At 55.5% G+C, this 22096-nt stretch overlaps 1 protein-coding gene across 1 annotated transcript in view; it reads right to left on the bottom strand.

Moving 5' to 3' along the window:
• CACNA2D2 (calcium voltage-gated channel auxiliary subunit alpha2delta 2) overlaps positions 1-22096 on the bottom strand; it is a 210839-nt gene that overhangs the window by 18705 nt on the left and 170038 nt on the right. The window contains exons 4-8 of the mRNA XM_066326873.1: positions 21858-21917; positions 11699-11743; positions 5131-5269; positions 1435-1566; positions 1124-1181 (exon numbers count right to left, since the gene is read on the bottom strand). Coding sequence (XP_066182970.1) covers positions 1124-1181; positions 1435-1566; positions 5131-5269; positions 11699-11743; positions 21858-21917 — 434 coding nt within the window. The remainder of the gene's footprint in view (positions 1-1123; positions 1182-1434; positions 1567-5130; positions 5270-11698; positions 11744-21857; positions 21918-22096) is intronic.

The following is a 22096-nucleotide window of genomic DNA, read 5'->3' on the forward strand; positions in this document are numbered from 1 at the left end:
ATGCTGCCCGTAATGGGTTGTGGCAGCACATCCATCTCCGGCAGCCCGGCTCAGATGAATTCCCTGGGCTCGGCAGGCGATGGCTGTGGCTAATGGGGCCATTCATCAGGGGAGGCGAAGGCAGGGGAGTGGCACCTGTGGCTACGGCCGAGATCGTGGCCACGGAGCAGTGAAGGCTGCATCCTGCACGGGACTCCAGCCTTAGGGCAGGGGAAGACCCCAAAAAGAGGTTCCCCCAGGTGTGCTGTCCCCCAGCATGGTGGGTGCTGCTGCTCCGCCGTGGCTGGGTGGACAGCCAGGTGGCCAGCATGGCTAGTGGGCAGAGAGCTGGGCTCAACAGGGCTCAGTAGCCCCCATACACATCAGCAGCCTCCACCCCAAAACAGCTTTCCAGTCCCTGCTCTGCAATAACCTGAACAGACACCCCTGCAGGGAACAGTTAATAATTAATGTAGAGCAATCAAAGGCAATTAACCACAGTAGCAGGGCCATTAATTTTCTGAGAAGGAGAGGGGGCAGCTCCTGGTGTGGGCAGGGGCATGATCCTTTGGGATACAGGGTTCCCTGGACATGTGCCAGAGGTCTGTGCCCACTCTCCTCTCCACGACTGCAGTTTGAGACAGAAAGTGTGGGCAGGATGGGGCTGTTGCTCCCCCAGCTCCAGCTGATAACTCAGCACTGCCACACCAACATCTCCAGCTGGGCTAAGGGGAGCCCGTTCAGTCCCACCTCACTTGGTGTGGGCTGGAGGGCTGCTCAGCTATCACTGAGCCACAGCCTAGTGCTGCCTGCCCGCTCCTCTCCCCATCCTCCCAGCTCATGGTTTCCAAGCTAGTTGTTGTCTCATTTGGATGGGAATGCTGGCCAGGACTGAGTGCCAGCAGCCATGGCTGTGGAGAGGGGGCACAGGGTTCTCTCTACACTTTCATCTGCACCCAAGGATTTATCTCTGCTCTGCTCTGCTTTCCCAGGAAGAGGTAAGGGAAGAAGGAGCCAAGTGCCACAGCTCAGATGCCCTTGCCTGTGTTATGGTGTCCCTCTGCCAGTGCCAAAATGAAATGAAAAGGGGAGGGAGCTGGTTGCTCCCAGCCAGAACCCTCCTCCCTGCCCAGCACCTCCTTACCAGGGCCGCCGGCGCACATCATAGAGGTCGATCTTATTGGGGGCTCTCCATGGGGTGGCTGTGGGGAGAAGGCAGGCAGTGAGCCAGGCAGGGCTGTCCCAGGGTGGGGGACAAGGGGGACAGGACAGAAAGATGCCCAGGGCTGAGGAAGCAGCAGGCTCTGGTGGGGGGCTCACACCAATGGGTTCTGGCACAGTACAGCTACATGTGTCAGACCAGGCCCAGGGGGTTCTCGCCCACATCTAACAGTGAGAAGGGCCTTGGCTGCCCTTGGTGACAGCCCCTGTGTGCCACCTCTCCCTGCCACGCACCGGGGTAGTAGCGGGTGACGCCGGTGGCGCTGCCGAAGACCTGCCAGAGCAGGGAGGGATCCTCCTTCCGGTTCTCGATGAAAACGTCCTCCAGGGCCTGTGTCCAGTTCAGCTCGTTGAGGATGACGGTGGCTGAAGGACACAGAGATAGGGGTGGGTGGTTGGGGGTGGGCTATGGGGCAGTGGGGACAGTGGTGTCCCCAAGTGATGACAGGGAGGGAGAGGTGTGTCCCCTCTGCCCCTTCCCAAGAAGATTCCCATGGGGGCTTTCCAGCTTCCCCTACATCCCCTCGACACCCTCACTTCCCCAGGGCTCCAACACCACCCTGCTGTCCCTTATCCTCAGAGAAATGAGCCACTCTTCAGAGCTCCCCAGAGTGCTCACTGTCCCCATCTGCTCTGGGGCAGCCATCACTGGGGACAGCTGGCCTGCCATCTCACCCCCTTCCCACCAAAACTCCCTGTGCAAGCCTCACTCCCTGGGGACGGTCACCAGCTGGGAAACCCAAGGCTTGTGTCCCCACAGGCTATGTGGAGCCTCTCAGGCCCACGCTGCATTCCCACTGGCCCTGCACCTGACACAAAAGCAATTAAGATGCCGGCAAACAGCAGTTTTAAATTATTCAGCTATTGAAGCAAAAGATAAGCTGCTGGCAGCCCCAGCCTGTGATTAATCAAGGGGGGCTGGCAGGGCAGGGGGGACCAGCGTGGTGTGGCAAGTATGGAGCTGGCTGGCTGGCAGGGAGCTGGGATGGCACCTCCCTGTGCTCACAGGGAGACCCCAAATGCTGTGGGAGGGGAATTTCACAATGGCCACTGTTGCTGGGTTGCCCCAAGACTGCAGCATGGAGGAGCCAGAGGTGGGTGCCACTGCAGGAGCAAGGAGGCAGCAGCACCCCGAGATCAGGCACTGATCCCTCCTGGGGGGCACCCTCAATGCATTTTGGGGGTACAAGAACTCTCAGGAACACCCCATCTCTTTGGCATTGAGCAAAACAACCCAATGTGGTGCTGCAGGGCAGCCAGTGTGCATTTGAGGAGCATATTTAGCTCTCCCCTGAGCCTTTCTCCCACACTTGCCCCTTCTGGAAACACGGTCATCACCTGTTCCAAGCCTTCACTGTGGTCCCAAGGCACTGGCAGAGAGTGGGAAGGTTTCACTCAGGATGAATCCTGGATCTCTGTATCCCAGCACGACTGCTGAAGAATTGTCCTTCCCTCAGGCAGCCGTGCCTTCAAACCATGATTTACTCTCTCCGTATCTCCCCAGCCATTCCTCAGCGCTGTGCTCACACACAGTGCTGTTATGTGGACACTTAGGATGATTTCTTGTTTGGCTCTGACACAGGATGTGGTTTTTCCCAGGAGAAGTGGCTGTGAGCTGGCTGCCAGGCTGCTGCCTGCCTGGAGCAGCCCTGGGCAGTTGCTGCCAGCCTCAGCTGGGCACCGGGCTGGGCCCTGACACATCCATGATATCCCTGGCAGCACCCAGACCCTTGGGGCCCATCAGCCACACACGCAGAGTTGTACTAAATGCAACTCATATCATCCCTGTGCCCAAACACAGACCTTAAATTATCTCTGAGCATGAACGCAGCCCCTACACCTTCTCTGGGCACGAAGGTAGCCCTCATCTCATCCCTATGAACAAATACAGTTCCTACGCTCTCACCATGAGCAGAGTGATGGAGCTGTGTCCATGTTGGGATGGCTCCTGTCCCTCTCAGTGGACAGAGCTGCCAGCCCCACTGGTAACATCCCCGTCCCTGTCCCCATCTGGTCCCCGTCCCCATCGGAGAAAGCCAGGCCCAGCCCTACCCGCGAGCGATTGCATATTTAATTAAAAATGTCACAGTAAATAAAACACATATAGGATGTAATTTGTGTGTGTAGCGAGGGGTGACGGCGGCGGGCGTCGCCGCAGGGTTTAATTAGCGTGGCAGGCAGCGATAGCGCCTCTCCGCCGGTCCCAGCGGGACGCTCCCGCCCGCAGCTCTGCGGGGACTCGCCACGCTCACGGCTGTCCCTGGCAGGACAGGTGGCCCCGTGCCCTCTCCCCAAACCACCCTCTGTGGAGCAGCAGTTGTAGACCCTTCCCTGCACCCTGGACTTCTGGAGCACCTCGGTGTAGCCAGAAGTGGCCTGATTCCTTGTGCCCGCACACTCAGTGGCTGCAGCCCCTTTCCCTGTCTGGTAAGGGGCACCGACAGTCCCAGGGCCACAGTCACCCCCGCACTGCCACATGCCCTCTCCAGCGTCCCTCTCTGAGCAGCTGTGAGTCCCTGGAGCGCGTTAATCTCCAGCTTGCTCCCGTCCCGGGGCTGAGTGGGGTGATTTATGCGGCCGCGGCGGGGCTCCAGCCGTGGCGTCGGCTGGCGAGCAGGGCTGAGGAGGAAGCAATGTTTCACCCTGGGCAGCCCACCCGGCTCGCCTGATGTGCTTCATTAGCTGCCTGCCCTGCGCTAGCTGGGTAATACAACTAATTGCTAATTCCTAATCCACCGCTGCCTCCGCGGTGAAATCACTGCAGACAGGCGGCTCCGCGCAGAGCCGTGCCCGTAACGAGCCGCGCACCGGGAACGCTCCGCTTGGGTCAGGAACATGAGCTCCGCCCCATCACCGCCCAGGAGACCTCAGCAAGTGCCGCTGAAACAGAGGTGTGGGGACAGTCCTGCCCTGGGTGCTGCGGGGCACCTGGGGACGCCCATGACAGCAGGGTCCGGGGCTGGGCGCAGGATGCGGCCGGCGGGTGCTGGAGGATGATGCCCTCCATCGGGGAGCGGTCCCAGCTCTGAGCCGAGCAGCCGCTAGAGGGAAATGGAGACCGACTGTCCTCGTGTGCCACCGCAGCAGGGCGAGGTACCGGAGAGGTCTGAAAGCTCAGGGACCGTCACACCGCCCGGCGGGGACCGAAGCTGGTGTGGCGCATCCTGTCCCATCCGCCCGTCCATCCATCCCTGCCCGCTCCCGGGCTGCCCCACCAGCCCCATCCCCGTTTCAGGAGCAGGCTGTGCCCTCCGGCAGCCACAGGGGCACGGCCGCAGGGCTGAGCCCCCTGCACGTCGCAGCAGCAGGGGCTTAGCTAGCTATGGGGTGGCATCACGCTGTCCTGCAGTTACCCTTGGCTGCCTTCCTTTGAGACTGCAGCTGCTTTTTCTCCTTTTTCATGACCGCAGCCCCATGTAGGCTGAAGACAGGCAGCATCCCTGCTTCACCCTCTGCCACTGCCCAGCCGTGTCTCAGTCCCTTCTAAAGCAGGTCGGTGCTACCTCTGTAGTTGCTCCTGCACAGAGCTGCTCCATCCCTCTGAACATCTCTGGTGCCCGCTTTGAGCCTTCTCAAGATTTGCTGGGCTCTTCTACAGGAGGATCAGAGCCATGTGGGCACAGCTGAGCTTTACCCTGTGCCATAATCACCACCTCCCCTTTGTTCCCCATCCCTTCCCTAATAACTCCTCATCCCCGATCTGTCTCTTGCCTGTGCTGAGCCCTGGGGAGGGACACATTGTTGCCTTGATCCTGACACAGTGACTCTGCCCTGTTTCACTGCCTGCCTGTCTGGAAGCCAGCCTGCCCTGGCACCAAGACCCATCTGGGGCACCCAGAGGTGATGGTCCCCGGGATTGCAGTGCTCCAGGCAGGAGAGGTGGATGCCCCCAGGCAGCACGAATTGGAGAGGGTGAGGAGGGGCACTCACAGCCTTTGTAGATGTCCGTGGGGATCTGCACGGCAGCGTATGAATAGTTAACCTTGGTCTTGAAGTTGTCATCATCAGTGAACTCCAGCTTCAAGGAGTTGGACTTCTCTCTCTCGATCTCTTCTCCATCAGGATCGTCCTGGGGAAGGGAGCAGAGGACAATGGAGTCACCCAACCCTAGATGGATGCTGGGAATACCTCCATGTGAAGCCCATCACCAAATGTTCGGTGGGGAGACCAGCCCTGCTGGATCTGGTGTGGATTTGGCCTGCCAGGAGCAGGTGGGCACAAAGGCGAGCACTGGTTACCCCCTGCATCTCCAGCTTTGGTAGCACAGCAGGTATTAAATCAGACATAGGAAAAAAAATCAAAAAAAGGCCTTGAAAATCAATTAGCAGCAAAAGGAAACTATCAAAGAGCAAATTAAAACGGAGTGCAGCTTAGCACTCTGTCAATAAGCAATGCAAACAATATTTAATTATGGTGGAGAGATGGCGAATTCCCCACTGCTGGTGCTGGAACACAGTCCCTCACCTTCCCAGCCCTCCTCTCCATTCCCCAGCCCTGCTGCCAGCATGGCACTAAGGGTAAAATCCCTCTAGAAAGGCAGGCAAGGCTGAGCTGGTGCAGGCAGAATAGCTGGGTGGCTGCAGAGATGGGACAGGGTGGGAGCTGAAGCATGAGGCCATGTGGGGAAGAGCGAGAATGGGGGTGGACTCGCTACAGAGCTGGAGAAATCACCTCTGCCACCTCACCAGGAGCAAAGAAACCCAGGAGAAGGTGCTGGCTCTGAACTCTCATCCCTGCCACAAGCCCAGCAGCGGGGGAAGGCTGTTTGCAGCCAGCTGAGAGAGGCTCAGGGTAGGAAGGAGGGAGAGGAGGATGCTGCAGCACCTGCTCTTTGTACTCCTGGAGCTACATCCCTGCTGAAGAGGGGCAGGGATGCAGAGCCGTTGGCACCATCCACAGGCAGGGACAGGCAACAGTGCCCAGCCCAAACTGGAATAGACACCTGAAGGGATGCCGCACGCTGTCCACAGCAAAGTGTCACAACACCAGGGGACAAGGGATAGGGGATGGTCCCACCCTCCTGTCCTCAGTGGCCCACTGTCAGCATCTCTCCCACTGGTCAGGCTTCCCTTGAAAAAACCCAGGGAACAAAGACCTGAATTTCTCACAGGAAAAGCCATATATTTAAAGGAAAACTGTGTTTGGGAAGTAAACGATGAAGCTTGTTTAATACCCATCCTGGTCCTCTCCCCTTATCTCCTTCACAAATGACATGGAGAAATGACACCTCCCCTGCAACACCTCCAGCCAGCCACTAAGGTGGTGACATTCCCATGACATTGAGAGGAGTGGCCAAAGCATTCGCCACAGCTCGGGAGAGTAACAGGATTGATACACAAGGTTTGGGTTTAATTCCAGCCAATGGACTGTGAGTGTAAACACACTGCCCAGCCGACCCAGTGCAGGGGCTCCAGCTGCCCAGAAAGATGCTGAACTCAATTACAGCTGCAGTAGCCAAGCAGGAGGCAGGCAGGGACTGTTCCCAACTCCTTGGAGCCATGTCTCCAAGATCAAAATCAAGATTATGCTCTCAATTTCACATAAATATGGAGAAAAGGCAAAAAAAACGATTGCTGGAGCCCCTGCAGAGTCACGATGCTGCAGCAGGGCTGGCACTCTCTCTGTGCCATGGGCTACCTGGAGAGTGGATCTGGGCTCAAGCCCGCTGTCCATGGGGGGCTCAGCTCTCTGGGGGAAAGCACACACAACATTCATCCCTGCAAACCTCTCTGAGCACCAGACAGTGATACAGAGGTGCCTGCTGAAAACAAGCTTTGGGATAAAGCTGTGGCCTGAGGGCACCTGCAGCACCGAAAATTCCGCTTTGACACTAAACCCTTTTTTCCCTCAGCCCAGCAAATTCCTGGTGACAGCTCCTCATCCCTCCCCATCTCAGATCAGCAGGGCACCCTGCCACAGCCCATCCGCTGCCTCTGTCACTACCAGCTGCTGGAAAATCCAACCCTCCCTCTTTCCCCATGCTGGCATGGCTATTCCCCACTTCATCGGAGCTGGAACTACTGTATGTAATTACTGCTCCTCTGTTTATCATTATTCCGTGATCTCACCCACTTCTGAGGGGCTCATTTGTATGCTGCCAGGTTCGGTGCTGTCTGGCTGCTCTCATTCATGGTGCTGTGAAGAGGTGCATGTATAGATCTCAGGGACAAATATACAGCTATCTATACGTGGGGCACTTCATGCATCACTGACACCTCTATGGCAAACAGACCCGCAGAAAGAGTTGATGTTATCCAAGCTACGTGTGCCCTTTATCCATAAATCCCCCAACCTCAACTGAGTTATTTCTGTTTAAGCAAGGCTGAATTTGGCCCCTGAAAGGTGGTAATTTCCAGCCACATGGAGGCAGGTGAAGCTCTCACCCCAAGCAGGGAGGGGAGCATCTAGAATACCAGGAGAAACCTTGAGAAGGCCGAGGGAATAAATTCTGCATTAAATTGAAATTAGAGCAAAGCAGATGATTCAAGTTCTGAATTTACATGGGTTTAACTGTGAGCATCTCGGCAGGCCCCCAGTCAGATCTTGCAGCATTCCTCATCATTACATTTCAAAAGAACTTGGAAACATCTATTTATCTGTTACAGTATGTACAACATAACGCAAATAGATGCTACAGTTTGAATATATTATTTGCTACACACCATTAGAAATCGACTCCACGGCAATATATCAATATGATACGTATTTACTGCTTCAGCGAGAAGTCATCACTCCCTGAGAGCTTTTGCCATCTCCACTGCTTCCACAGCTGGGCTGTCAGTCACAGTCTCTTTTCGGTCTCCCAAAATGACAGACAGGCGACAAAACCCAGAGATGCCCCAACACCCAGTGAGCACTAGCAGCACCATCCAACAGCTCCACTGGAGGCTGCCACGCTCTGGGCAAGCGGCTGCCCTCTGTCCCATCCAAGCTGGTGCTGGCTGAGGAGAGCCAGCCTGCCCCTGGGCACCAGGACCGTCGTGGTCTCCGGGGTTTGGAGCTGCTGCTGGAGCTGGGATGTGACCTGGAACAGCAGCGATGCCTCGTCCCCAGGGTCCCCAGCAGCTCCTGCAGATGAAACCCCCCCTGTTCAGTGCTCATCTCCATGGGAACCAGCCATCACAGCTAATGACGGCTGCTTAAATGGCAGCCCCGGTGACAAACACTGGGCTGATCCAGTGCATCCCTGCCTCCCCCAGCCTGATCGAGAGTACACCCAGATCCCAGCACAGCCTTTTCAATCTCCCAGGGGCATCCATCCATGCTAAGTCTGGAAAGGCCAGCAAAATACTCATATCAACACACTGTGATTCTGCTAATAATGGATATAAATGCCAGCCCCCAACACGTGGCTGAGAAACTCCAGGTCTGTGCAGAAGGGCCTTTCTCCTTAAATATATCAGTTTTTCCTGAAATGCAGTGATTTAATGCCAAGGAGTGAGATGGTGCGTTCTCCAGCCACATTCCTGCTTTTACAGCAGCACAAGTTATAAATAACAATCAGTCTCTCCCGCCAGCCTGCTCCCCTATTCCCCTTTGCTTTTTTTAATCTTTGCCAAAGGTACTGTTTAGAGATCTTTCTAGACCATTTATTTTTAAATTACCAGCCAGAGGTGAGAAGTTAAAAAAATAGGGAAAAAAAAAAAGAAAGAAAGAAAAGAAAAAAGGTAAAAGAAAGAAACTTCTGGGGCTGATAGCTTATCGTGAGGAAATCCAAATGTCACATTAGTTGAGAAAGTTGGAAGATTAAATTTTCCAACACCCTTCATCTGCTGCTGCTGACATTTAGGGGCTTTTCTTCCCCCCCTCCTTCCCCTCCTTGCTGCATCTACTGAGCAGAGTGAGGAGTGAGAGGGGTGAGCCGTGAGTGGGCAGCCCCACCTCCCTGCACCAGGAGGGGCTGAGGCTGGCACGGAGCCTCCCACCATCGGCCCCTCCCCAGGACCTCAGCTGGGTGCTGGAGGGCTGTCCTTGGGGCCAGGGTACCGTCACACAGCTGTGCTGTTTTCCACCTGAGAACAGTACATCCCAGACCCAGCTTTGACAAGCATCATCCCCTGCCACGATCACAACACGAAATACGGAAAATTATTTTATTTCTGTGTTGTTCTGCCTATGACACCCAACTGAGACTGTCTGCTGGTTTAACACTTCTCCCCACACAAACCCATGGCCCTTGCTAGTGGGGAAAGGTGAAAACTTTGTTTCTACAAACATTCTGACAGCCTTGGGGACCCCTGGGAATATTTTCTGATGTTCCTATTTGTTAAAAACCACTTGGAAATCCAAAGTCTCTTGTTGGGGGGCGGGGGGGGGGGGGAATAGTGGAGCTGAGGTGGAGGCAAAATGAATAGGAAGCTCATTTCCTTCTGACTGCAGTTAAAGCCAGCATAAGGCTCGTGAATAAGCCTCAGTTATGGGGAGCAGCCATTGTCCATCAGCACCAACTCTGGCTCAGCTACATCCTGCTCCATTTAAATAGAAAAACAGGAGCTAAATAAAGAAAGGATGGAAAGAGCATTATTATGTTCCATTCAGACCTTCTGGTATCATCCCCCTCCTGTTTTACTTCAGCAGCATCTTCCTTCTTTCCCCCATTGAATTTTGTTGGAATTAAATTTGCTGGGATTTCACTGGTAAGGAAGCAACAGCAGAGGCAGGGAAGTGCCCTCCTTGCCAAACCCACATGCAGCAACAATAGGACACCCTCAATCTTGCAATTTTTCTTGGTACCTCCCAGAGCAGGACTAAAGCTGATGTGGCTGGTGATGGATTTGCAGGGCAGCTCTTCCTTGCCATGTCAGTTCCTCTGGGAAGGACCAGGGATCAGAGAGCTGAGCCCTGCAGTCCCCAGGGACACTGTGCCATGCCAGCATGCACAGCCTCTCCCCAGTGCCCCCTGTGCTGGGAGGGCTCCACGGGCACAGCTTGAGATGCCTCCTGTTTCCTAATCCTGCCTAACATGACCAGGATGGTGGGGTGTGACACTGAGGGGAACAGTGGGCATGGGGACATCCAGCTTCTGTCCCCTGCCCTGCAGCAGTGAGCAAATGCCCAGCCTGATGGATGCATTAGTCCTGCTCCTCATCCCCTGTGTTGGGAGTTGCTCTGCTCCCCAGGCTGTCTCCTCCTGCCTCAACCGCCAGCCAGTTTTTCCTTCACTTCTATCCAAAATCCCCTTTAATGTATTTTAAGCCCATTAGCTCCATCCTCTCCAGAGCAGCCATGGCATGATCCTCTCCTCCCTCCTTTGGTAGCTCCCCCCAGGCTGGGGAGGGACAGGAGACATCCTCTGCATCCTCAGCTGTAAATGAGTGGGACTGTGGGCAAGGTGACCTGCTCAGGAGAGCAAGCGCCCTCCACTTCGGTCACAGCATCTGCCTGACCTCTCCACCCCACCTCCCAGACTCTCTGTGGCTGCTTCCCCTGCCAAGGAGCCCTCTTACTGTCACTGCCTGGAGACAATGGCACAGGCAGTTAGTCAGTAACTCTGCTTTGAAGGCATCCATCCTCCACTCCAGCCTGTCCCCAGCTCTGCTCTGGGGCATAGACTCTCAGGTGGGTCGAGAGGAGAGACAGGTCAGTGCAGGGCATGGTGGGACCCCATCAAGCCCAGATCCTCCCCTCTCTTCTGCACAGGGCCTTCTGAATGCTCTTGGGGTTACCTGAGTGTTATTTTTGGATGAAGCCATGTGGTTTGCAAGTGATTTGCTGCCAACACCATGTTCTCTCCTGCTGTGTTACTGTCTCTCCATGGCACATCTGCTGCCAGGTCTGCCTGGGGACAAGGAGCAGTCCTGGTGCACCAGCACTGGCTGGGGCTGTCCCTAAGGCTGCACCCTGCTGTGCTTGGGGCTCCTGGTCAGCTCCAAGGACTCTGCTTAGCAGCCTCACACCAAGAGCATCACCGACCTGCCAAGCCCCTATTTCATAAGGATCCCGCAGCACAGTGTGGGAGCCGGGTGAGCCGGCAGCAAGGTGGGGTGCTGCTGGAGCTCCCTGCACCCGTGGCACAGCACCTGAGTGAAGTCACCTTCACTGTCACCACGGGGAGGGAGGAGCCGGCAACTGGCTCTCTCGGGAGCACCGGGAGATGGGAGCTTGACGGGCCTGTAGGTACAGCACTGATTGCCAGAAATCACAGGATGGCTATGCTCAGAGTAGGGCAGAGAATTAGATTCAGTCTCTAATTAAAGGTTTGCTCTCATTTGAATTTCAGATGCCAGCTTTAATTTTAGAAACTTTTGCAGGCAGCAGAGCGACCTGCCCACCTGCCTGCTGCCAGGCCTGGTGCTCGTGGACAGATGTCACCGTGGCTCAGCTGGGGGGACACGGCTGCACACTGGGCACTTGCTGCCCGCTGCAGAATCTGGTTACACCGGCTGTGACAAATATCTGTGCCATGACCCCTGCTACAGTGCTGGGACAGACCGGTGAGAGGCTCAGCCCTGGAGCAGGGTGGTGGCTGTGCCAGAGATGCCACAGGGACAGTACTTACATATTCAGTGTCAGCCTTGGAGTCATAGTACTCAATGTCTTCCTCCTGCAAAGAAAGGGGAGAGCTGTTAGTGCCGATCAAGGACAGGGGTGGGAAAGGAGTCCTCCCCCTGACTTGTTCCCTCAGCACCTCTCTCATGCTGTTGGCAGCCATCACATTGCTGGGGGTGAAGTCTTCCCAGCCTATGCTGTCCTGGGGACATGTTTAGGGCCTCACATCCTCCACATCCACCCTCCAAGGACGGGCCATGGCCTGCCATGCTTCCCTCTGCTCATGACTGCAGCTGAGCCACAGCACTGCAGGGCCAACGGGCCAGTGACACTGACACCGACACTGGTGTGACCGCAGCCTCTCTACCATCACCACGTGCAAGCCTGTGCCACGTCCCCACAACCAGGGTGCTTTGGTTCTGCTGCAAACATCAGGAGCCACAGAAGAGCCAGATACAGGCAGCGTGGCAGGCAGCAGCCCTGCAGCCCACCCAGGCCCCCTCTCTGCACTGCAAAAACAGGAAGAAAAGTGTCCTTGCTTCCACAGAGAACTGCACATCATTAATTTGGGGTATTTAGAGCCTATTTAAGCAGAAAGGTCTGCTTGGATTCCTCTTTCCCAGAGTGTCAAGATGCGAGACAGCTTAAAGATAAAGACAGATAAAATTCCTGAGGAGGCAATTGGGAGAGCAGCGATGCTGTCACTACAGCGTTCTGCGTACCAGTAAAAAGGGTAATTAAAGGGCACTCGGAGACTCTTCCCAGCGTGCCGGGACACAGCGTGATGCCGGCACACCGGCAGCCGTCCTGGTGCCGACACGTCTGCCCGTCAATCCCCATCAGCAGCCAAGCAGCCTTCTCCGGACGGGCAGCGCCCTGGGGTGATTATTGCTGTTATTATCGAACGGGGAAAGCGATCTGCGCCCCGAGCAGAAACACAGCCAAAACCTCCGTGGCACTGACTGCATCTCTGTCCTGCCTGTGCAGCACCCAGGCTGGTCACAGCCCCGTGCCAGGCACGGTGGCACCATGACATCCATCCCAGCCTGGTCATGGTGCTGGAGAAAGGGACCAGCCGGGGCGAGCGGCTCTCCCGGCACGGCACCGCCCTTCCCACCAGGAGCCTAGGGAGTCACTAACCCCTCAACGGGATTACCCTCTTAGCCACAAAATTGCTCCCCAGAATGGTTTTCCATGGCTTCTCGCGGCTTCCCAAGAGGTGGGAAAGCCCCTGAAGCTGATCTTGGGGACATCAACAGCAGGAGACCCCGGCAGGCTGTGCAGCCGATGCCTCCCCAGGGTGGGGATTGCAAAGGGCGGTTCCGGCATCCTCCTGAGCCGAGGGGCCGCCGCTGCCGCGGGCTCTGCGACTCTTAATGATTGCGATAAGACGGCACCGGGAGCGGAATGGGGAAAAAAAAAAATAAAAATGACGCAGCATCTTCCAATTTCTGCTATTAAAAAGCCCAGTCATTAAGGGAACACACTTATTAATTATCTGTGATTTGTTGTGAAATGCTGTGGGGTTTACAACAAGAAAAAAGGAGAAAAAACCGGAATTCTCCTCAGCCGCCCGTCCCGCGCCGCTGTCGGCCCCACGCACGGCGCTGCCCCTCGCCGGGTCCGCGGCCATCTGCGCTTCCTAATTAACGGAACCCCCGGGAGACCCGTAACACAAACGAGCTAATTTCATGTTTAATGATCTTTAATCAGGAGTGAGTGTGACTAACAGCGGCCATGCAGAAGGTGCTTTGTTATTCGCTTTATTTGCCATCGGCTCCTCCGAAAAGCTCGATTCCCCTCCCACCCGCAGCGGCCCTTGCTCCCGCAGTGGAGAGGGCACGAGGTGATGATGCTCGGGCAGGAGAGCGGGTGCCCTGATCCAGCTTTTACCCGCTCCAGCGCTCCCACGGCACAGGGCATGGCACAGAGAGCAGAGCTCCTGCGAGGACGTCCCTCCCACCGATTTCCCGAGGGATCACAGAGCCCTCGCCATGCACTCTTTCAAGCCCTGACAACCGCAGGAGCTGCTGGGTGAGATCTCAGCCACACTCGGGCTGCGGCTGAGGCTTCCACACGCGACACAGCACGTGTGGGCCAGCCAGCACCAGCCCTGGCCCTGGGATGTGCCTGGTGCCAGGCTGCACAATCCTTGCCACAACCCTGCTGATGCAGGCGCGCTCGGAGTTGTTCACGGGGTCCAAGGGAGACTGAGGGCATCTGTGTCCCTGCCACTTGGAAACCTGCGTCTATTCCAGGAAGAAGGGATAGAGCCCTCGGAGATGTTCTAAAAGCATGCCATGGATGTTCTAAGAGGCAACAAGGGCAATTACTCCAGCAATTACTGCTCCCTAATAGATTCTTTTTAACCATATTTGCCTTCTTCACATAATCCTCTCCTCCTCCACCTCTTCTAGTCCATGTTAAACTCAGCACCAGGTCTACGTAAATAGAACTGGTATTTCTAGAGCCTTTCAAAATAAATATCAATAAAGAAACAAAGGGGTGAAGCTATCAAGGGATTTCAAGGCAAAATACTGCCCCTGTCTCTTGCAACCAAGCCTGCAGGAAGCACACTGTGGCTCCCACCGCAGGGGAGGCTGCCAGGGAGGAGCTGCTGCTCCATGATGTGTTGTTAACCACTGCCCATTTTCTTGTAGATAAATTGCCCAGTGCCACCTGCACAGTGGCACGGCATGGCTGTCTCGAGGGTGGGTAAGTGTGGGGCTATTTCAGCTCCTAAACTATCAGTGCCACACTCTGGGAATTGCAGACTGATCTGCAACTGTCCCTGAAGCCATCGCCCAGGCTTCTGCAGCAAACCCACCAAGGAACCATCACACCTGCACCAAACCCTTGTGGTTCAGTGTCACTGGGTAACCCCTGGCCACGCCTGGCCCAGGTGGGACCTCCTAGAGGTGGCCCTGGTGTCAGAGTCTCTCCAGGGACCCTGGCTCCTTCCTCACCCCCTTGAGCTCTTCCTAGGAGTCCTTTGCTCTACACCTTCACTGTTTTCACACCAAAACACCAAGCGAAAAGCTGATAAAAATCCAGGCTGTGAGCTTCTGGAGAGCTGCTGGAGCCTTGCCAGCAGCACAAGGGAGGACCCTGCTCTGGCCCCGGTGCTCCCTTGCCACACATCAGCAGAATAGGTATGAGACAAAGCCCAGGACAAGGAGGGGCACACAGGTCTCTCAAGTGGCTGGTGAGGGGCACCACCTCCCACAACTCCTGACACAGCCCTCTACGAGCATTCAAATAGATCTTTTTTTTGCCTAAAACAATTACAGCAACTAAAAACAATGCTGAAAAGGTCAGTGCTCTGTTACCTCGCTGCAGCCTGGAGATGTCTGGATGGAGTGATGCTGGCCCAAGCCTCCAAGTCAGTGACCTAAGGAGGTGGCGATCAAACCATATCACACACGCAGCTGCCACCACCCTAAAAAAGCCTTGAAAGAGCTCTTGGTGGAACATCAGCTCCCTGCTCCAGCCATCCAGCTGGAGCACACAGCTGGCAGGGACACTGCAGGAGGGCTAATCTGGCCAATCCTTCTCCCAAGGACCTGTGGGATCTGTAGTACTCCACAGGACTGCTACTCTTGTAAGGGTCACCCTGCTGATCACATGCCCTGGGGATGCTGCAGCTCCCTGGGACAGTTCTGCAGGCAGATCCTGCTGTAGCACATTGATTTTGGTCCTTCTCAGCCTCCAGCTGTGGGTTTCATTTCTGTGAGCAGCACAGGCGACCCCTGTGGTCAGCAAATCTCTTTCAAGATTTAATTGGCTCTGGAAGAGCCAAATCCTGCAGCAGTTTGCCTTCAGGCAGTTAGGAGGAACTTGGAGGGTGGTAGGCAAGAAAAGATGGATCCTGAGCTGGTACCTGCCTGTTTTGCAGCCACTGGATGGAGATGGTGGCAGGATGAGCATCTCAGCCCACAGCTTATCAGTGGGGACAAGCCAGGCGACCAGAGCTGTGCCTGGTCAGACCCGTGGGCAATTCAGTGGGTGGGGAGAGCAAGCAGGAGCTGGTGTGCCCATATAGGACTGGGGGCTCTGCTCCCAAGCCCATCTTTTATCTGCCATCAGCACTTAGAGAGGACAGTGAGTATTTAGGTACTTCTTTGTGTCCCCGAACTGTTAAGCACATGAAAATAGCAACAGCTTTTGCTTATAGTTGCACCGCTTGTACAGAAGACATCCTGCAGTGTGTCACAGAGCTCCTGCAGCCTCACTCCTGCTCTGTGGCCGGAGGAGCAGAGGATGAGCAGGGACGTCCCCACCACAGCATCACCCTGCCAAGCCCTCCTGGGTCACGAGGAGCGGGATGGGGCTGCCCAATGGCTGTCCCTGGGGACTGGTTTGTGCTGATCAGTTGGTCCTGGCTGGCAGCTGGGGCTGGAGGTCTCAGCCAAGTGAGTGCTCAGCCCAGTGTACCCATGTCTGAGCTCTGCCATGGGTACAGCACCCTCTTGGCTGGGGAACAACAGAGCAAAGAATGTGTTCCTGCTACACCTGCCACGGGCTGGTGTAAGGGCAACAGCCAGAAACAGGCTCCGAAGGGACTGGATGAACTCCTAGGAGAAATTCCTACCTGCAATCACAGCCATGCCTGGCTGTGGCTGGTAGGGGCTGAGCCTTTATTTCCACTGGCTAGAAATGTTCTTGTCCATATGCACCATGATGAATCCTTTCCTAGTCCCCAGAAGAGGACAATATTCATGGTTAGTCCCAGCCACCACAGGCTGTTGGACAGACCAAGAAGAGGTCTGGTGGGGACCTTACTTCTCCTGCAGCACTGTGAATTCCCTGCATCCCATCCACCATCAGGGGCCGTACGCATTACCCAGGACAGGTGGAAGCAGTCATCATAATCTGCCTTGGCATCTTTTTTTTAAAAGCAATTTCCTCCCTCTGCCTCTCTGACAGAGCTGGGGAAATATTTAAGTGACCTGTCAACAGTTTTTTCATCTCCCTGAGAAGCTGTTTTATCTGATCGCATCTCGCCAGCTATTCTTCTTTACATGGCATCTCCTGTCTGTCCTGCTCCTCTGAGGCTGCCTCAAACGAGGTGTGGCTGCTGCTCCACTGCACCCAGGTACCACAGGGATGCCAGCACACACACACAGAGGCTGTTGGAGACCCCCTGCCCTTCCAGGGATGAGATGGGATGGGAAAGCAGTACTGAGAGGAAAGCCAGGAACCACTACACCAAACCATGGCAGTCATGGAGATGCCATGGGTGGCCCAGATGCCTTGCAGAGTGGGGGTTGGGAAAGCCCCCTCCAGCCCCATCCCTGGCTTTTAAGAGGGAACAGCACTGGCACAGGGTTTTTGTGAATGATTTTCTTGTTCTGCTTTTCGGCCAGACCGGCGCTACAGCAGCAAGGTTGGTGCTATAGCACAGTAATTCTCCGAGCGTAATGAAAGCTGACATTATATCAAACACAATAAAGACTCTCAGTTGATGGAGATCATTCCTGAACACACAAACCCATTAAACTGAAAAAAAAAATATCAATTCTACACACTCACCAGCCAAAAGAAAATGTGATTTGTTATCTAAAAGGGGGTTATAAACACAGCTTCAATGCACTTTCTGTGCTGTAATGAAAACTGGGTTTGAAATGGCAAGACGACTGCAAATTAGAGTATTTGATTTTATTTTCTAACTTTTTAGGTAAACCTTCTACAAGGGCAAGTGCAAGGTTATGGAGACAATCTTTCTGTTCTCAGCCGATAAGTAGGATCTGTAATTAAAGGAGAAGAAAAATGAAAGGAGGATAAGAAGATGGCGTTTGCCCTTCTGATGCTGCTTTGAACACAAAGCCCTGCGTGGCCGTGCCCAGCCCATGGGAACGGCTGCCAGAGCCCACGCACGGCACGGCTTGGCACAGCTGCTGCTCCCCCACAGACACACAGCCAGCAGTGCTGGGTGGAGCAGCAGGGTGGGGAAGGATCCTGCACCTGGAGGGATGCAGCACCCAAGGCTGTATGGCCACAGCCAGGCACCCAGACATGCTGCCATGTCCCCCTGCTTTATCCCTCACCTTTCCTGGGCAGTCAGGAGCACAGGCTCTGTTATTGCTCCTCTCCATCCCCATTTGGCAAACAGCGATCCCCTTTTCCCTGGGGTTTTGTTTCTAATGGAGCTTGAAATTATCTGGGTTTGTTATTCCTCATGTGCTTGCAGGCAGGGGTTACAGATGGAGGCAGTGGCGTGGGGCTGTCCAGCACTTGTGACTCCCCTGCCATCTCCACAAATGTCACCACACCCCAAAACCACCCAGTGGTTAAGCCATGTCTCCAGCAGCTCCCACATCCACAGCTCAATGTATGGCTATTTTTCTTTTCCAAGGAAAAAGGGCCTGCTGGGCTCTGACCCTTCAAAAGGTCCTTTCCAACATCAAAAGGTGGGGAGAGGTGGGAGGCAGAGGGGCAGCAAGCAGAGGAAGAGGGGAGCTTCCCAGTATAGTGATGGAAAACGCAGTGAGGAAGGAGACTGGGAGAAAAACAACAGTAATAAACATTTTATGAAGCAGAAAATGGCTTATAAAGAAGTCAACTTTTAAAGGCAATTTATATAATCCTGCCAAGCGCACATAAATCCAGGGATGGATCTCTGCAGCATTGGAGTGTCCCTTAAAGGCACGAATAGCTCTGGCAGCCCCAGCAGACTGACACACGGTGATGATGATGGTGATGTTGCCCTGGGATGCATTCTGTGGCTGGCAGCGTAGATCTGCACCTCTGACAGCATCCCCCAGGTCAGCACGGCCTGACTCCTCCATACTGCATGAGTGTGAGACACCTGAGACCCTGCTGGTGCTGCGGGGATGGGGCTGAAGGTCTGGAAAAGAACCCAAGGAAAACTCGTGAGGAAAGTGGAGCACACAAATGGAAAAGAGCTGGGAGAACATGGAGCTGGCTGGAATGTCTGACAGGCGACATGGCAGCTTGTCAGTGAAGATGGATACAAAAGATGGCAGCAAAAAATGCAACAGGACCTTTCAGCATTTTAATAGGTGTTTCTGCAGGTCCCTTTCCCGAGCAGGGCAGCAAACAGAGGATGGAAAGCTGAAAACTGCATTGCAGGCTGGGCTGTCCCGGCACCTCCATTTGCTGCTGGAGATGGTCAGCACAGGGCACGCTCAGAACCACCGCCACAACAGAGGGATAGGACTGGGGACATCCAGAGCAGGGGGCCAGCCCTGATGTGCCTTGAAGGACAAACCCTCATGGCTCTGCATGAGACGGAGCCAGACTATCCCAGCGGACCTCTGAATGGAAGCCTGTAGGCCAGAAGATCCTCACTGGGAAAACTGGTTGGCCAGGACACTGCAAACGGGGAATTCTCTGTGGTTTCCTACCACACCAGTGCCAGGTGGTTGCTGTGTGCCTTGGTGGGAGCCCACACGACCCAGCTCTCACCTTTCCAGAGCTCTACCAGCTTTCTCCAGTGGGTGAATGTGCATCCCTGAAAGACCCTCGGTGTGCAGGCAGGGAAGGGCATGATCTCTCCTGGCCCACGTCCCTGCCCACCATGCCACTCTGAGCTGCCACCCAGCCCTGGAGTTAAACAAGCTCGAGGAAATTCATGAGGGTGCTCAGTAGCCCTGGGGCCAAGGCTACTTTGAACCAAGGAAAATGGAATGATATCCAGAACTGATTTGGGAACACAGCCCCAGCTGGGCACAGCTGGCAGACATGAGAGGACTGAGGGTGAACAAGCGCAAGGAGCGCTGATGAAGCAGGACAGGATGAAGGGACTGTTTAGGGAACAGGGAGGCACTTCGCAAAGCCTGCTGAGGTTGGGAGGCTGAACTCAGCTCCAGAAAGGCCACCATGGCTGGCACGCAGCTGGAAACTCCAGAAAACAGCAAGGAAAAAGGAACTTTCCCAGTAGAGATGGATTGTGAGTGACTGCTGGCAGCAGCTCCCAGCCGTTCAGGCTCTTGCTCCTGCTTCATTTTCCCCTGGACTTCCATAGCAACCCATCTGCAGTGAGGTTTAATGGGGGAGCCATTAGCACTAATGCAGCGCAAACACTCAGCATCTGCTGCCGCCTTTGGATGGAAACGCAAAAGTAACCGCGCTCGCTGCAATCTGTCATCGACTCCGGCATGGAGTTAGGACGCGACACGCTGGGAAAGGAGGGGAGAGCTGCAGCCAGCAGGAACGAGCCGAGCCGCTCGGCGGGAAGGGAGGAGAGGAGAGGAGGAGCCGGGATGCTGCGCTGCCGCCTTCCCTGCCGGCCGCCGGGACCAGCACCGGCAACAAGCCGGGGACAGCCGCAGAGCAACGCGGGTCAGACCGTGCCCGGCCATTTCATGGATGAAGGGCAGAACAAGGAGGCTCAACCCTAGCAATGAGATGTACAAAGCCCCTTCATCGCTCTGCTCAAGGGCTGGGGCTGTTGCAGGCAGGGCTGAGGCAGGCAGGGCTGATGCCCAGCACCCTGGGGGCTGTGCACAGAGCTGGACCCGTCCATCAAGTGTCCCAGGCAGGTCTGGGCTGTCCTGATAAAACTGCACCGAGCTCTGTGGTGACGCATCGCTGCACATTGTTTCTGGGTGACTCGCTCCTAATTACCTTGATTAAGTGGTTGCAAACAGTGCTATTAAAAATATTTTTTTTCCATGAAAGTGGATTTCTGAAAGGTTTGTGCCGTGAATGGCAAAATGAGCCAAGAGCTTCCCAGCGCTATAGCCTTTCCCAGCATGTTGTGTGTCCTGCTGTTATTCCCCGGGCAGTGGAAGGCAGCCAGGTGTGGATGAAGAAGGAGCTCTTTGAGATGGCTGCAGCAGGAGCCCATCCCTGCATTCCAGAGGATGAGCAGAAGCCCCAAGCCCTGCTACAAATGCAGTGACCTTGTTCCACCTCGGCCCACCCTGCACACGCCCCAGTCACAAGGCAGCCAAGCCTGGGTGCCACCCAGCATGGGGTGCATGGGGCAGCCACACCCTGGGGTACCCCAGTCAAGCTTCAGGTGCTGCTCAGGGATAAGCTTCCTGACCCCAGAGGACAAATGAGACTGGGTCAACACTAGGGACGAACATGCCTGATGCTCCCCCTGCACGACTCTGAGCTTTTCTTGGGAGCCCCGAGCCAAGGTGCTGGTGTGGCACGGGCAGTGGCAGCAGCAGCTGCCTGCACCAAATCTCACTATCCTATTCACCTCCTCTCCACTGGCCTCTTGGCAAGAGGTGACAGCAATTCACCAGTGCTCTCATGCACACAGGAAGACCCCTGTGAGCTCATCCTGCTCCTTGGGTGCCCGTGGGACACAGAATCAGCCACCAGTGTCCCCCCCACACTGGCCACATGGCAAATGGAAGCCAAGCAGGTGAATTCCTTGCCTTCTCTTTTGCTCCTCCCTCCTCTTCCTCTCCACAGCAAACCCTGGTTACCATCACCTACAGCAGGGGGGTCTGTGTGAGCAGCAGCAGCTCAGACAGTGAAATATCCCCCAAAACACAGCAGCACGGCCTGGCAGTGGGGCTATCCCCAGGCTGTTCCCTCAGGGGATGCAGGGGGTTCCTCAGGGCTGGGCAGGATGCAGCCCTACCCAAGAGGAAGGAGATGGGTGGCTCAGGAGTATTTTTTATTGCAGACTCCATTTGCACTGGGGGAAAAACAATCTTTCCTTCCTTTTGTATTATGCTTATAATTTGAGAGCATTTCCAGACAGAATCCTTCAGGTTCCCGCTGAGTGCTATCACCGCCAGAATTACAAAGTCAAATGCAATCATTAAACCCACGTCTTCCCTCTCCCAGCCCAGATTGCTCCTTCCCCAGGAACAGCCCCCACCGCAACTGCTGGCATGTGCCACAGATGAGCCACCGCTGCTGTCACCCCGTGCGAGGCCCCCCGCAGCACCAGTGGCTGCCAGCGATGGGGAGAGTGGGAGTCTCCTCAGCCCCCACCCCGTAAGAGCTCAGCCGTCACTTCGACCTTCACCTCCTGCCTTCTGCTCACGGCTCTGCAGGCTGAGGCACCGCTGCAAACGAGCTCAAAATCACTTCATTTGCTCTCATTAGCGGTGGCAGGCGGGGCGTGCCGAGCCGTGACTCAGGACGGGGACAAGAAGGTGGGCGAGGAGGGATGGGACAGTGACTCCTGTGCCACAGGAGGGAAGGGCTGGGAGCGGCTGGAGCGCACGGAGCCTTACCTTGATGTTGTCCTGCCAGTGGTGAGCCTTCTGGAATTTCTCCGCCGCATTGGCAAGTCTCTGCAAAACAAGCGGGAGAGGAGAAATGAGCCTAGGGAAAGCAAGAGGACCCAAGCATTGCCCACACCAGCCCAGGAGCATGGTGCTGCCCCAACACCCAGCATCCCTGTTTGAGGGTTCATCCAGCACCCTGCCACCCCTCTGCTGCAGCGGCAAGGGAGCAGGAGGAGGCACTGTGG

This window comes from Sylvia atricapilla, chromosome 11 (genome assembly GCF_009819655.1).
Source record: "Sylvia atricapilla isolate bSylAtr1 chromosome 11, bSylAtr1.pri, whole genome shotgun sequence".
NCBI classification, from domain to species: Eukaryota; Metazoa; Chordata; class Aves; order Passeriformes; family Sylviidae; genus Sylvia; species Sylvia atricapilla.